This window comes from Protopterus annectens, chromosome 12.part0, assembly GCF_019279795.1.
Source record: "Protopterus annectens isolate FY-2018-M chromosome 12.part0, PAN1.0, whole genome shotgun sequence".
In the NCBI taxonomy this organism is placed as follows: domain Eukaryota; kingdom Metazoa; phylum Chordata; order Ceratodontiformes; family Protopteridae; genus Protopterus; species Protopterus annectens.
In genome coordinates, this window is record NC_056746.1 from 1,257,507,186 (window position 1) to 1,257,521,272 (window position 14,087).

The window sequence follows — 14,087 nt, forward strand, 5'->3', positions numbered from 1 at the left end:
TTAGGGCATTGTTTCCCTAATGTTTCTCTGAGAGATCCGTTTTAGTTAGAGGGCTCTCAGTGGCCCGTTTAACTTAGAGGACCGCTCCCCTTCCCCGTGCCTTTACCTTCCCTTGGGGATTCTGTTTAGCTTAAAGGATTCTCCACCGCTGGATTGTGTATTTGTTATAGTTATAGATGGTGTTAAATTAGTGGTTAGATCTGTCCTCTGGTGGTTTTACTGTGCACAGACCTGAAGCAGTCGAAGGATGAAAGTGATCTTTGTTAACAGTAGGTTATGAAAATAGAATATGATTTTTACAATTGATTTTTTCCATGCAAAGTGTATATGTATATATTTATACATATTTGTTGATTGCCAAATGGACTATGGTTGATATATTTCCAGTCATGTAGTATATTGTTTTGGATAAAATCACAGACTTAATAATCTGGTTAAGTAAGAGGTACCACATCATTATAAATTTTATTTAAAGTACATAAGGGTTATGTTATTATGACAGCTACTAAGTAGGGCCAGACCAGCTTGAATGTCACACTGATGGGGGAAGGGATGTGAATTTAACATGTGTACCAGTAACACTTTGTTTTACAGCACAATAAACCACTACCTTGCCACACACACACACATATATATACACACACACACACACACATATATATATATATATATATATATATATATATATATATATATATTTAGAAAGCTTGTGAGGAAACTATTACTCTGTTAATGTTGTTTTACTTGGATCACTTGTCTGTACATTTAATAAAGGAATCTGAAGTAGTTACTTCATTTGCTCTGCAACCTGTGGGTATCGGATCCGATCTCGGATCCGAGCCGGCAGCTTTCCAAGCTACAAGATCCGAGCTCCTAGCTCCTCCCCCTACCCATAATCCCCTGCTATGTGCTACATTACCTCAGATCGTTTTTTGCCGCGGCTGAAGCAGCTACTTTTGAAGAGCTCCTTGGCTTTTGGTGAGATTGAACCTTTTTCTTCTTTGTAAAAAAAAAAAAAAAAAAAATCTTTTCTTGTGTGAGTGTTTAGTTTTCTTGGGTTAGTTAGCGAAAGTGTAGTTAGGTATCTTTGTTCCCCCCTTTCCAACTAGTTTGTTTCTGTTAGTTCCCGCCTTTCACCCTCCCCCCTCTTAGTGTTTGGGTGTGTTTTTTGATGTGAATGGTGTTATGGCTGAAGGGCCTAAGGCGGTGTTCTCAAAATGTACTGAGTGTGGCCACAAGCTTTCGCCGGCGGATGGCCACACTCAGTGCGTTTTATGCTTGGGGGCGGCCCATTTGTCATCGGCCTGCACAATCTGCGCAGCCTTTAATCCCCGAGCTATTAGGGACAGGAAGAACAAGCTGATCCTGGCGGGCTTGTTGCCTCCGGAATCAGTTTCTTCTTCCTCCCCCTCTCAGGCACAGGCTGTCTCCACAGCCCTCGTGCCTTCTGGGCCCCCGACTCAACCTGGGACTCAACCTCCCTCTTTGGGTTTGAGTTCGGGGGATTCAGGTACCTCCACTACGGTGGAAAAAAGGCATAAAGACAAGGGACATAAGTCCCACAAAAGGCGGGCTGAGACTCAACCCTCAGCCCCGCCGTCTAAGCTGACTAAGTCTCCCTCGAGGGGCTACGGATCCTGCCCCTCTCGGCTCCGTTCACCTCGTTTTTCTCCGGAGCTGGAGGAGGAGGAGGATCGGTCCCCCTCGAGGTCGTCGAGGCGACCATCCCGGGCCGCCTCGACGACTTCTTCAAGATCAACAAGAAGCCTTACTTTCGGAACCGGGGATTCGTCGGCGCCGATAGCTTCGATTGCTTCGACACTGACTGTGCCTTCGAGTCTGTCGGATCCGAGCTCTCTGGGCCGAGGGCTGAGCATCGGATCCGGGGGAGCTGGTGTGTCTTCGGCTCCGTTGGGTTCGGAGCACACCCCTCTCTCGGCTCCGGCTGCATCAGCTCCGACCCCGATCCCTACCTCGGAGCCGAGGAGATTGCTCTCGGAGCCTGGCGAGAGTAGCTCTCCTTCGGCTTTTGAGGTTGTGGAGAGGGTACTGTCGAGGACCTCCAGGTCCCCGGTCCGCGCGTCGGATCCTCCCGTACCCCCGCTGCATGTGGGTCTATCCTCCATCATCCGACCATCGGGACAGCCTGCCCAAGCCCTCCAGTTGGTTCCCTTAGAGGAACAGGACCCCATTGACGAGCCCTCTTCGGGCAGTCCCACCGAGGAGGTCCCTCGAAAACGTCGGTGCAAGAGGAGGCACCTGGACTCCCCCGAGTCCGTCACAACCGACACAGATTTAGATGAAGGGGAAGATTCCCCAAGGTCACCCCCCGAGGATGTCTCCTTCGGAGACATCATGGAAATGTTGCGTATTAGAGGGGGGTGGTCTGCCCAAAAACCTTCCGCAGATGAATCCGTGTTCCTGGATGCGTTTGAGGCAGGCCCTTCTACCTCCTGGGTGTCCCCCCCCGGCTGACCCCCTGGTAGACCTCATTACTACCAGGGCATGGAAGGAGCCCGACACTGTGGAGCCTATCCCGAAGCGACCCGACAAGATCCTTATCCCCCCAGTGGATAGATTGTCTTGGGCCAAGGGAACACCAGTGGATGCCATGCTGGTGGCGGCTGCCACCAAGAGAGAACTCACACAGGAGAGCTCTTCGGTTCACCCGCCAGATAAGGAATCTCGAGCACTGGACCGCATTGGAAAGCGGATGTTTAGTTCAGCGACCTTTTCCGTAAGGGCACTTAACTACATGGCACATACCATTAGACTGCAACGAGACTTAATTAAGGAATACGCTGCAGCCCCCCCCCCCCCGGAGTCCATGTCGGTTGAGGACAAAAAAAAAAGTTTTCTCGACTCGTATGGCCACTCTAAAGTCCATCTCTAACACGTCCATGCGCCTACTCTCCCATGCCACGGAGGGAGCTGCTAGGGCCAGCGGAGCCGGGGTCGTCTTGTGACGTCACTCCTGGCTCCGTCTTTGCGATTTCGTGGATCCCTTCAAGGCGTCCTTCGCGAATGCACCCTTTGACGGATCTTCGCTCTTCGGCAAGACCATTCGCGAGATGCTGGTCCAAAGCGAGAAGGATGGGAAGACGCTGTCTGCCATCGGGGTCCACTTCTCTAATCCCCAACGATCCTTTTCTAGGAATCAGAGGGGACAAAAGAAGCTGTGGTTCCGTAAGTCCCAGCAATCCCATCCGGCTTCGGACCCCTCGTCCTCTAGAGGCAGAGGAGGACAAGAAGGACGCCGGCCCAGAGGCAGAGGGGGACCGCGTTAACTTCGGGTCCAGGGAACCTTTCCCGGATAGACCCGCGCAGCAGCCCTGAGGGCTTCCGGCTGTCCCTCTCTGGAGGCAGTCGGGGGGGCGGTTGTCGGAGTACCTGTCAGACTGGGAGTCCATCACGACAGATCGATGGGTGCTCCGCATCATATCCAGAGGTTATACCATCCCCTTCATAAACCACCCTCCCTCGTCCAGACACCTCCTCGATGTTCCACCCGATCGAAGGGAGGCAGCAGCTTCAGAAATCCTGAAGTTGCTAGAAAAAAGAGCCATCCAGCCCGTCCCCCCAGACCAGTCCGGATCGGGTTATTACTCCAGGTTCTTTTTAGTGCCAAAAAAGACGGGGGACCTCAGACCCATTCTAGACCTCTCCGCCTTGAACCTGTTCATTCCCAAAGAAAAGTTCTGGATGGTCACCCTCCAGTCTATTCTCCCCCTTGTGCGGCAGAACGACTGGATGTGCTCGATAGACCTCAAGGATGCGTACTACCATATCTTGATATACAGACGATCCAGAGGTTTCTCCGCTTCCGGCTGGGAGCCAGTCATTACCAGTTCAGGGTTCTCCCGTTCGGCCTCACCTCAGCCCCCAGGGTGTTCACCAAGGTCATGGCAGTGGTTGCAGCCCACCTGAGACTTCAGGGCATTCAGGTCTTCCCGTACCTAGACGACTGGCCCCTTACCGCCACCAATAGGCATCAGCTCTGCCTGGCAAGAGATTATTCTCTGACCCTTGCCCAGAGCTTGGGCATCTCTGTAAACCTCCAGAAATCCTCTCTTTGCCCCGTACAGGTCCTGGAGTTCATAGGGGCCAAGTTAGATACCCGCATTTCTCGAGCAATGCTAACTGCGGACAGGATAAACAGCTTGTCGTGTCAGGTGCTAATTCTTCTTCAAAGCCCGGCCTCGAAGGCGGAATTAGTTCTGAGGGCACTAGGATCTATGGCAGCAGCGATCACTCTCGCCCTTCACACGCGTCTGCGAATGAGGATTCTGCAGTGGATCCTTCAAGTTCAGTGGTCCCTGCTACTCCATCCATTGAGTACTCCGATTCCCCTAAGCAGAGTTTGCAGGCACTCCCTTCTTTGGTGGCTCCACGCCCCAGAGCTAAAGGAAGGGAGGACTTTTGTTGTCCCTCCCCCCCAAACCACGCTGACCACGGACGCTTCTCGCCTCGGGTGGGGGGGGGCATTGTTCAGGCAGAACCGTCCAAGGCACGTGGACTCCCCTGGAGACCGCTTTGCATATCAATGTCCTAGAGATGAGGGTGGTGCTTCTAGCGTTGCAAGCTCTCCACAACCTTCTACCTCTGGGAACTATTGCAATCCAGACAGACAACATGTCAGTGGTCTGGTACATAAACCGGGAGGCTATGAGAGTGTGGGAATGGGCGATATCCACCAACCGCTTTCTGGTAGCAATGCACATTCTGGGTCGGTCCAACATTTTGGCGGACAAACTGAGCAGAGTGATTCTCACTCCGTACGAGTGGTCTCTCAATCCATCAGTTGCGAAGCAGATCTTCCGCAAATGGGGTTGGCCTTGCTGCGATCTTTTTGCTTCTCCCTTAAACACAAAATGCAGCGAGTACTTCGCAATACTTCCCCCCGAAGGGGAGAATCCCAGAAACGCTCTAGTCCATGCTTGGCCGTCCGGTCTACTGTATCCCTATCCACCCCTTCCGCTCATAACCAAGTTCATACAGAAAGCCCGTCAGTTGGGGAGCAGAGTTATCCTCATAGCCCCATTCTGGCCTCGCCAGATCTGGTTCCCGTACCTGCGGTCTCGCAGTGTATCTCCGCCATGGATACTGGATCCCATTCCAGACCTGATTTCACATCCGGCGGGATTACAAACCCCGAACCTGGTGAACCTCAAGCTTGCGGCTTGGTTGCTCCAGTTCCACTGATGGCTAGGACTCCCGGTATCTCATCTCCTGTTAAGGCCATTCTAGTCGCAGCACATAAACCGACTACTAGGAAGATTTACTACAGCAAATGGAAATGCTTCTCTGTCTGGGCCAAAGACAGAGGCCTGGATCCATTTACAGTTCCTATTCCTACTATTCTAGACTTCCTGTCTCTGATATTCAGACAAGGAGCAAGTGCCTCAACAGTTAAGGTGCAATTGGCAGCCATCTCCCATTTCCATGTGGGAGACGGACTAGGATCTCTCTGGCTTCTACAAAATTATGTAAAACCTTCTTACGGGGCGTTTTCCTCTTGAAGCCTCCGGTGAAAGTGGTGGTGCCTCCATGGGATTTGGCCTTAGTCTTACAAGCCTTGACAGGCCCACCCTTTGAACCCGCGGCTTCGGTTCCATTAAAGTTCTTGTCCTGGAAAACAGCCTTTTTGGTTGCCATTACTTCAGCCAAAAGGGTATCAGAACTTTCAAGCCTTATGTATGAATCATCCTTATCTCATTTTTCATAAGGATAGAGTGTTCCTCAGGACTAATCCGTCGTTCTTGCCTAAGGTGGCTTCGGAATCAAATATCAATCAATCAATAAACTTACCCGTGTTCTTCCCAAACTTTCAGAATAAAGGAGAATACACATTGCATAAATTGGATGTGCACAGACAACTGCGTTTCTACCTGCACAGGACTAAGGATTTTCGCAAATCGGCCCAGTTGTTCGTGTCTTTTGCTAAATCAGCCATGGGTAAGGCCATTTCCAAAGTGACTATAGCAAATTGGATTTGTCAATGCATAGTCCACGAGTACTTATCTGCAGGCAAACCGGTTCCTACAGGAATTCGCGCTCACTCTATGAGGGCTGTGGCCACCTCTGCAGCCTTCTGGTCTAGGATCCCCTTGGATGACATATGCTCTGCAGCTACCTGGTCCTCTTCACATACGTTTATTTCTCATTATAAGGTGGATATGGTATCGAGAGGTAGGGCTTCCTTTGGCTCTGCGGTGCTTCGGAATATCCTTCCATAGGCCCAGGGTTTCTCCCTAGGTAGCTGGGGACTCTGTCCCACAGGTTGCAGAGCAAATGAAGTAACTACTTCAGATAAAGAAGTTATGTACTCACCATAACGTTCCATCTGAGTAGGTACTTCATTTGTCTGCAACCGACCCCCCTGCCATCCCCCGAACCTTTCGGGATTTCTGATCACCAAAGAGATCTTGTTCTGCCTTAGGACAGTTTATCTGGTGTTGCTTCCTCTATCGAAGATAGGAGTTGTGTAAGAGGCAAAAAATTCGATCTGAGGTAATGTAGCACATAGCAGGGGATTATGGGTAGGGGGAGGAGCTAGGAGCTCGGATCTTGTAGCTTGGAAAGCTGCCGGCTCGGATCCGATACCCACAGGTTGCAGACAAATGAAGTACCTACTCAGATGGAACGTTATGGTGAGTACATAACTTCTTTTTTTCGACTGGAAACAGACTTGCCTGCCTTGCTTGGATTACTTTTGAAAACTTAGTAATTCTGTACAATATACTTTCGAATACTTAGTAATTCTGTATAATATTTCATAGTGTGTGTGTGTGTGTGTGTATATATATATATATATATATATATATATATATATATATATATATTTTTTTTTTTTTTTTAAGATGAGTTTGTTTGCTACTTCTACTACTATTGTCTGATCTGATTAATATACAGTGATTAACTGGAGATATATGGACTGAAAATCTTCCACACAGAGAAGTTTCATACACTGTTTTGTTTTTGGACCCAGTATACTTGTTTAGTGGGTTGTTTGAGACTTCGGGGATACCACAGAGATTTTTTTTTTTTTTTTTTTATGTGTAGATCTTCAGGACATCTGCTGTCTCATAAAAATGAACAGGCAATCCAGAAAGTACCTACACTTCCAGCTGCGAGCCAGTAACTACCAATTCAAAGTACTGCCATTTGGACTCACCAGAGCTCCCAGGGTGTTTACCAAATGCATGACAGTAGTAGCAGCTTACATCAAACTTCAGGGATTGCGGGTGTTTCCCTACCTGGGCGACTGGCTCATTACCAGTCTGAACAGGCATCAACTCATACATGCAAGGCGTCGGGTTCTAAACACCTGTGCTGTCTTAGGAGTAACCATAAACTAAAACAAATCACAACTTCAGCCAACTCAGACATTGGAATTTATTGGAGCACTGCTCCAAACGAAGACTCCCATTGCTTCCCTTCCACCACACCAAGTTCAAATAATAAGGTCACAGGTCAAGAAGGTTGTAGAGAACACATCAGTCTCAGCTCGCACAGTCTCAGAACTGTAGGCCTCATGACTGCAGCGATAACCTTAGTTCCATTGGCCAGGTTTTACATGTGGATCCTACAGTGGATGTTTGCTACTCAGTGGTCAGTCTTCCATCAGTCAATGTCGTATTGGATAAAAATCACCAACACTTGCAAGAGAGATTTGTATTGGAAGATCCAGTCTGACCAACTGCTCCATGGCCATCCCATCATTCCCTAACAGTCTAAGGCCGTATTGACCACAAATACTTCCTAGATAGGGTGGGGATGCATTACCTGGGAAGGCAGTCCAGGGTACTTGGTCCCACGAAGAGGCCAATTTTCATATAAATGTCCTAGAGATGAGAGAAGTCCTTTTGGTGTTGCAAGTCTTTCAAGATGTTCTTCCCTGTAGGGTGATTGTGGTTCAAACTGACATGTCACTCATCTGGTACATCAGTAAACAAGGCGGAACCAAATCTTACCCATTGTGTCGAGAAGCGCTCAGGATCTGGCAGTGGCGATGTCTTCCGCTTTCTTTTAGCAGCGCACATTCTGGAGAGATCCAACATAATTGCAGACAAACTGAGCAGGTGCATTCTTCCACACAAGTGGTCCCTCAACGAGAAAGTGGCAGACAAGATTTTCTTTCTGTGGGGCCAGGCATGCTGCAATCTTTTTGCCTCTCCCCTAAACATGTGCTGCAACTACTTTGCCCTAATTCACCCGTTGGGCCAGTCACTGAGGGATGCTCTACTTTGCAATTGGCCCTCCACCTTTATGCCTTTTCACTAACCCGATTGATTCTCAAATTTCTGCAGAAATCTGCCAGGTCAAAGAGCATAGTGATCCACATTGCCCCCTATTGGCCTTGACACATTTGGTTTTCCCTTCCTATGCCCTCACCTGGTTTGGCCACCATGAAACCTTGAGCCAATTCTGGACCTTTTGTCTCGCCTGACAGAAATATCACACCTGAATATACCAAACCCCAAGCTGACTGCTTGGCTTCTCCAGTTCCCTTAGTAGCCAGACAATCTGTGCTCTCATCACCTGTCTGACATATTAATTCTGTCTTCCCATAAACTCTCGACAAGGAAAACCTCTTCAAGCAAATGGAAGAGGTTTGCCATTTGGGCTCAGCAACATAATCCTGACCCTTTTTCAGCTTCCATTAATCACATTCTAGATTTCCTTGCTCACCTTTATTCAAAACCGTGCCAGTACTTCAACCATTAGGATACATCTAGCAGCAATCTCAAATTACCCATAGTTTTTCACAAATTGAGCAAGGTCCCCTTAAAAGGGACCCTTCTTCTAAAGCCTCCTTTTAAAGACCCTGCATCTTCATGGGACTTGAATTTGATGCTTCAGTCTCTCACACAACCTCGCTTTGAACCAGCAGGTACATGTGACCTTGCATATCTTTCATGGAAAAACAATTTTCTTGGTTGCTGTTATCTCTGCAAGAAAATATTTCTGAGATCCAAGCTCCATCTTCTAAACCTCCTTATTTGGTGTTCCACAAAGATAGTGACCTAGTGTACCAACCCATCTTTTCCTCCAAAGGTGGTGTCAGAATCCAGCTTCAATAGTACTTTCAACTTGCCAGTGTTTTTTTCCTAAGTTTACCAACAAAGGAGAATATATCTTATTTACTGGATGTTCATAGACAATTACGATTCTATCTGCAGAGAACAAAAAAATCAGGAAAACAGACCAGCTGTTTATAGTCTCCTCTGTACCAAAATTGGGGAAATCGATTTCCAAAGTTGCTCTATCAAAGCGGCTGACAAATTGCATCTCCTTTGTCTGTGCTAAATGGGCATTCCTCTTACACATACATTGAAAGCACTTCACTAGATCTGTGGCTACTTCCATGGTTTTTCAATCTAACATGTCTATGGATGATGTTTTTGCAGCAACAACTCTGGCTACTCCTCATACCTTTATCACTCATTACAAGTTGGATCTGGTTTTCGGAGTTAGGGCATAATTTGGTTCTGTGGCACTCAGGAATATGCTTCTTTGAGTCCACCCTGGATACAAGTAGCTAGGGACACTGTCCCATTCACTGAGGATAGAATGAAGATTGACAACATCAGATAAATAAGTTATGTACTTACCATAATTTTCCATCTGTGTTGCCGATCTTCATTCTGTCTCAACTTCCCAACCACCAACCCCCATCCATGGCTTCTGGAGAAGCGAGTATTTACACAATCTCTAAATATGTGTTTTGTATGTATATATGACTTTGGATATGTCTTTCCATAATTCTTTTCATCTTTCTTCCTATGCTGATATAGCAGCAAACAAGATCTGAGGTAATTGGGATAGGTGCATTGTGGGTAAGGGAGAAGCTCGAGAGATCTGGTGGCCATGAGCTTTAGCACTGGCTGAGTTGGATATGATGGATTGGATCCAAACCCCAGTTGTTGAGGAAAAATGAAGACTGATAACACAGATGGAACGTTATGGTAAGTACATAACATTTTATGTCAAGTGGGTTTAACAGAAGATGTGGTCCGACTTCCATGAGGTTGTGTTACTGTCTGAAAGAATTGAGTACCATGTGATCTGCAAAACACATTAGGTAGCTCATTGGCCGTACAGCTTTGTGAGACTATAGTACAGCCTTCTGCAGAGTAGCATTTTTATTACGTTTCTCATTCACAAATCTGATGGGGGGAGAACTCATACCTATTATTTTCTGAATTGGTAGTGTAAATTGTAGTTTCAGCCATACCTCCCTTTGTATTGTAAATCTGTTCCACAGAAGTTTCTGATTTGGAAGGATGTCACTTTTGTGGCAGTTTCATTGACTAGAAAGGGTTGTCATAGTTCTAGATCGCCTATGTACATATGTCATTTCTGCCATTTCCTCTTTTTTGTTTCTGGTTCTCTGACATAATTGTCCATGACTCAAATTAATGCCCTTGCTTTTCTCCTTTCCTCTATGTAATGTATTCTGCATAGGATGGTTAGGAAGGTAATTGTTTATATATTATCACCAAGATCAAAGATTTCAGGAGGTCATATAAATGTTTTGCTTTCTTTGCATAGTTAGTTGGGAAACCTAGTGGATAAACAAGCTGTTTCCATCTTGTTTGTGCTTTTTTTTCTGTTACGTTGAGGATGTGTCAAGGGCATATTCTACAAGGGCAAGTAGCTGTAACCATTGCATTTTCAGAGTTACTAATTGCAGACATGTAAAGCACCAACATTGGACTATTGTGCATACTTAAAAGGGGATAGTATTTCCAAGACCACATGTGGTTTCACTGCAGCAGTAGCCCGTGATTTTAGCAGGTTCTTCAGTCTGTTCGGAATGGTTTCTAGCCACATACTGTGAAGACTTTGGGACACTGAAATACCATAGTGCAGGTGTATGACATGCTCCTCAAGTGTATGATTTATTTTTATCTTGGATACACTCCTACTATCTCTATGTAAGTGTAAGAATTTCCTGTTTGCTCTTAATGATACAAGTTGAGAAAATATTCAACAAACATTCTACTTTGTTTAGCTAGTGCTTGGCCCCTCTTACAGTGTGACAGATTATCCTATTGCTTGAAAGGTTCTAGTAGCAGGAAAGCGTATGTAGTGACTGTATTTAATGCACTGTCTTTGCTGATCAATTCAGTTATGTAGGTGTACTAAATTGTGGCAAACCTGGACTGTAATTATACATATTTTTTCTTGATATTGCATTATTTCTGAAGTGTATGTATAAAACCTTTATTGAAATTTTTTTCTAGATCATGAGTTTTAATCCTCCAGATCTCCGGAGACGGCTTTGGATCATCTTCCCAGGAGAGGAAGGTTTGGACTATGGGGGTGTGGCAAGGTGTGTATTAAAGCTTTCTTTTATGGAATACCTGCTGCAGGCCACCGCAGTCTGTACAGGCTGGGATTTTAAATGTTTGTCATTTCTCATTGGTCTACTTGTGGATTTTATACTGAAAAGCACAGGAACCCCCTTTGTAGTGACCTTTTCAAGAGAGAACAAGGAGTAACCCTGGTGCTAAAACTTGTGTGATCCCATCCTTCCGCCTCAGTGGTAAGACTGGTTGCCACAGGAGGCATATTTAGGGCTTTCCCAAGCTTTAAACTCCTCTTAGCTCTCGTAATGCACCACATTTCACGTGCTCTTCAGATACCATATGCTTGTCAGACCTCTCATCCAGAAGTGACCACAGGCTAGAGTAATTCTTCAAAATTCTTCTAATCTTTTGTAGGCGTAAGTATCTTGAGTAAAAAGTTATTTCCTCTGTTTCTGCTAAATGTAACCTTAATTGTTAAATGTCTTTCTCCTGGTCCCATCTTAGTCTGCTGATGACTTGGACATTTAAGAAGCATATTAATTGTTTGTTTGCATTATTTTATTTTTACTAGAGACAGAAATTGAGGGGAGAAGACCTCAGGCTTTAAAAAGCTTTTAAAAGTACGGCCACAAGATCTGCCAGGATACACCCAGCCACTTGTTTACCTGGAAGTGTAACACAGAGCCTTGGCATGATGCATTTAAGCACTGCAACTGTCTGTAAATCCAGTCAAATTTTACTTCACCCTGGGCAAAATAGTAGATCAGTGTACATGTCTCCTCTCTCTTGCTAGCCTCATAACATTTAGTATACTAAAGCAGTGTAACAACTGCCTTATGTTCACAATGAATTCTTACTAAACACAATTAACTCTGGTAAGTACAGATGTTTAAAAGGTATGGAGGCCTTATTGCCGCAAAATAACACAGACTGAGCATAACAGCAACACACCACACCTTGTGCATCCAGCCCTGACACATAATGTAATGTACACTTAGTAAAGAAATCCTTACCCAAGCCTCATATACCTGTATAGTTTCAGCAAAAATTGGAATCGTACATTGCATCACATAATATCTCACTTTTTACATAAAGTCATCATGAAACAAAGAGCCTCAGTTCCAGTGCATTAGATTACTCCACAAGCAAAAATGTTTTAGTAAGGCTCACTGACTCCTCATTCACCAGGCTGGAAAAAGATGGGGTAACAATAAGTTGTCTTTCAGGTGCCAGGATCCTGAATGTCTCAAGGGCTCTTGGGACCATTGCACTAGACATATGTAACTATGGCATGGTAGTTGTGCATGTAGGTGTGAATGACTTAGGGCGAAATGCTGAGAGAGATGTATAGACAGATATGTCTGAGCTCTCTGTGCATGTCACAAATGCAGACAAGATCACAGTACTGAGCAGAGTCTTCCCTTCAACACGAATGACTCCTAGATGTGAAGAAAAGATGGCTGGCTTCACAAATTTAAATATTTGGTGGTGGTGTGGTGTTGTAGGGGGATCTTATATGTGTTGCCTTGGAACAAAATGTTTGATAGTTTCACTTGGTTTGCAATGGATGGTCTGCACTTCTTACACAAAGACTTAACACAAACTGCCTTCTTACACAAAGACTTAACACAAACTGCTTAAAGCTTTGCCTTGCCCCGTAGTATCTTTTTAGGCCAATTTCAGTTAACAAGCTTTCCATTGCAGCAAAACACATTTGTGTCAAAGCATGATCAAATTTGAGGTGGTTCTGTTCAGTACCAGAAGCCTAAACAAGATGCCAAACTTTGAGGCAATCTTACATTTAGAAGGCATTCAAACATGTGAAATCATTGAAACAGGGTTTAAATGATCATAAAGTATTTCCTGCATCCCTGGATTTGGGGTCTAACGTGCCTTCATATCCAATGGCATCTGTGGTGGCATGTTCATGTTTGTCTGAGAGCATATCAACTCTGTACAGATTTCCCAAGAACCCACAAATGGGACTTATCGAACTTCAAATCAGCCTGAACAAAATTAACTATTGGATATTTTGTCCTGTTCAGTCCTTCTCCCTGGGTTATGGATCCAATCCTGTGGACCAACTCGGTCGCATCTTCCCCACTTCACATTCTAGTCTTGAGCTCCTCCCTCTTCCTATAATATACCACACTACTTCTAACTCCCCATATCTCGTTTAATGTCTGTTATGGTCAGACTCAGGATTTCAAATCTCAAGCTGAGAGAGGTTCATTTATGTAAATTGTAAGTTTAATTCTTTTCTCCCTCCCTCTTTAGCCACTAGTGGCTATGTTCCTTATCCCATTCCTCTGTAATTTTAGATCAGTCTAGCCCTTTATATTGGTGGGCTTTTCTGCGATACTTAACTTTCTGCTACCGGAGAGGGTTTCTTTTACTTCTACTATGCTCTCTTCTCCTATTTCATATTGTTTGCTAGGTTAAACCTTTCTGAGCACTGCCTTGTCAGTCATATATTAGTGCATGTGCTCTGAGTTCATTATGGTGGCCTTCTGTTTATTTTTGGCTTTCACGTTATCGTCCTTGATAGTGCTGACTTTGTAGCTGTTAGAGTACAGACCATGCAGACTGTTTTCAGTTTTCTTCCTCAGTAATGTCTTGCACAGTTACTCTGCCTTTTCTCATGGGTAGCTTTTCCTTGTAAATGAGGGCTTTATTAAGTGGGGAAGAGAGTTTCCCCCTAGCATACCTCTCAGTTGTACAGTTGTTTGTAGAATGTCCAGACTTCTGCCTTACGTTTTTGGTTTGTTCTTC

At 45.4% G+C, this 14,087-nt stretch overlaps 1 protein-coding gene across 4 annotated transcripts in view; it reads left to right on the forward strand.

Annotated features, from left to right (window-relative positions):
• The window catches only part of ITCH (itchy E3 ubiquitin protein ligase), a 2,580,358-nt gene that overhangs the window by 1,529,068 nt on the left and 1,037,203 nt on the right, over positions 1 to 14,087 (forward strand). For all 4 annotated transcript variants that reach the window (XM_044090275.1, XM_044090277.1, XM_044090278.1 and 1 more), the window contains exon 16: positions 11,250 to 11,338. In XM_044090275.1, coding sequence (XP_043946210.1) covers positions 11,250 to 11,338 — 89 coding nt within the window. The remainder of the gene's footprint in view (positions 1 to 11,249; positions 11,339 to 14,087) is intronic.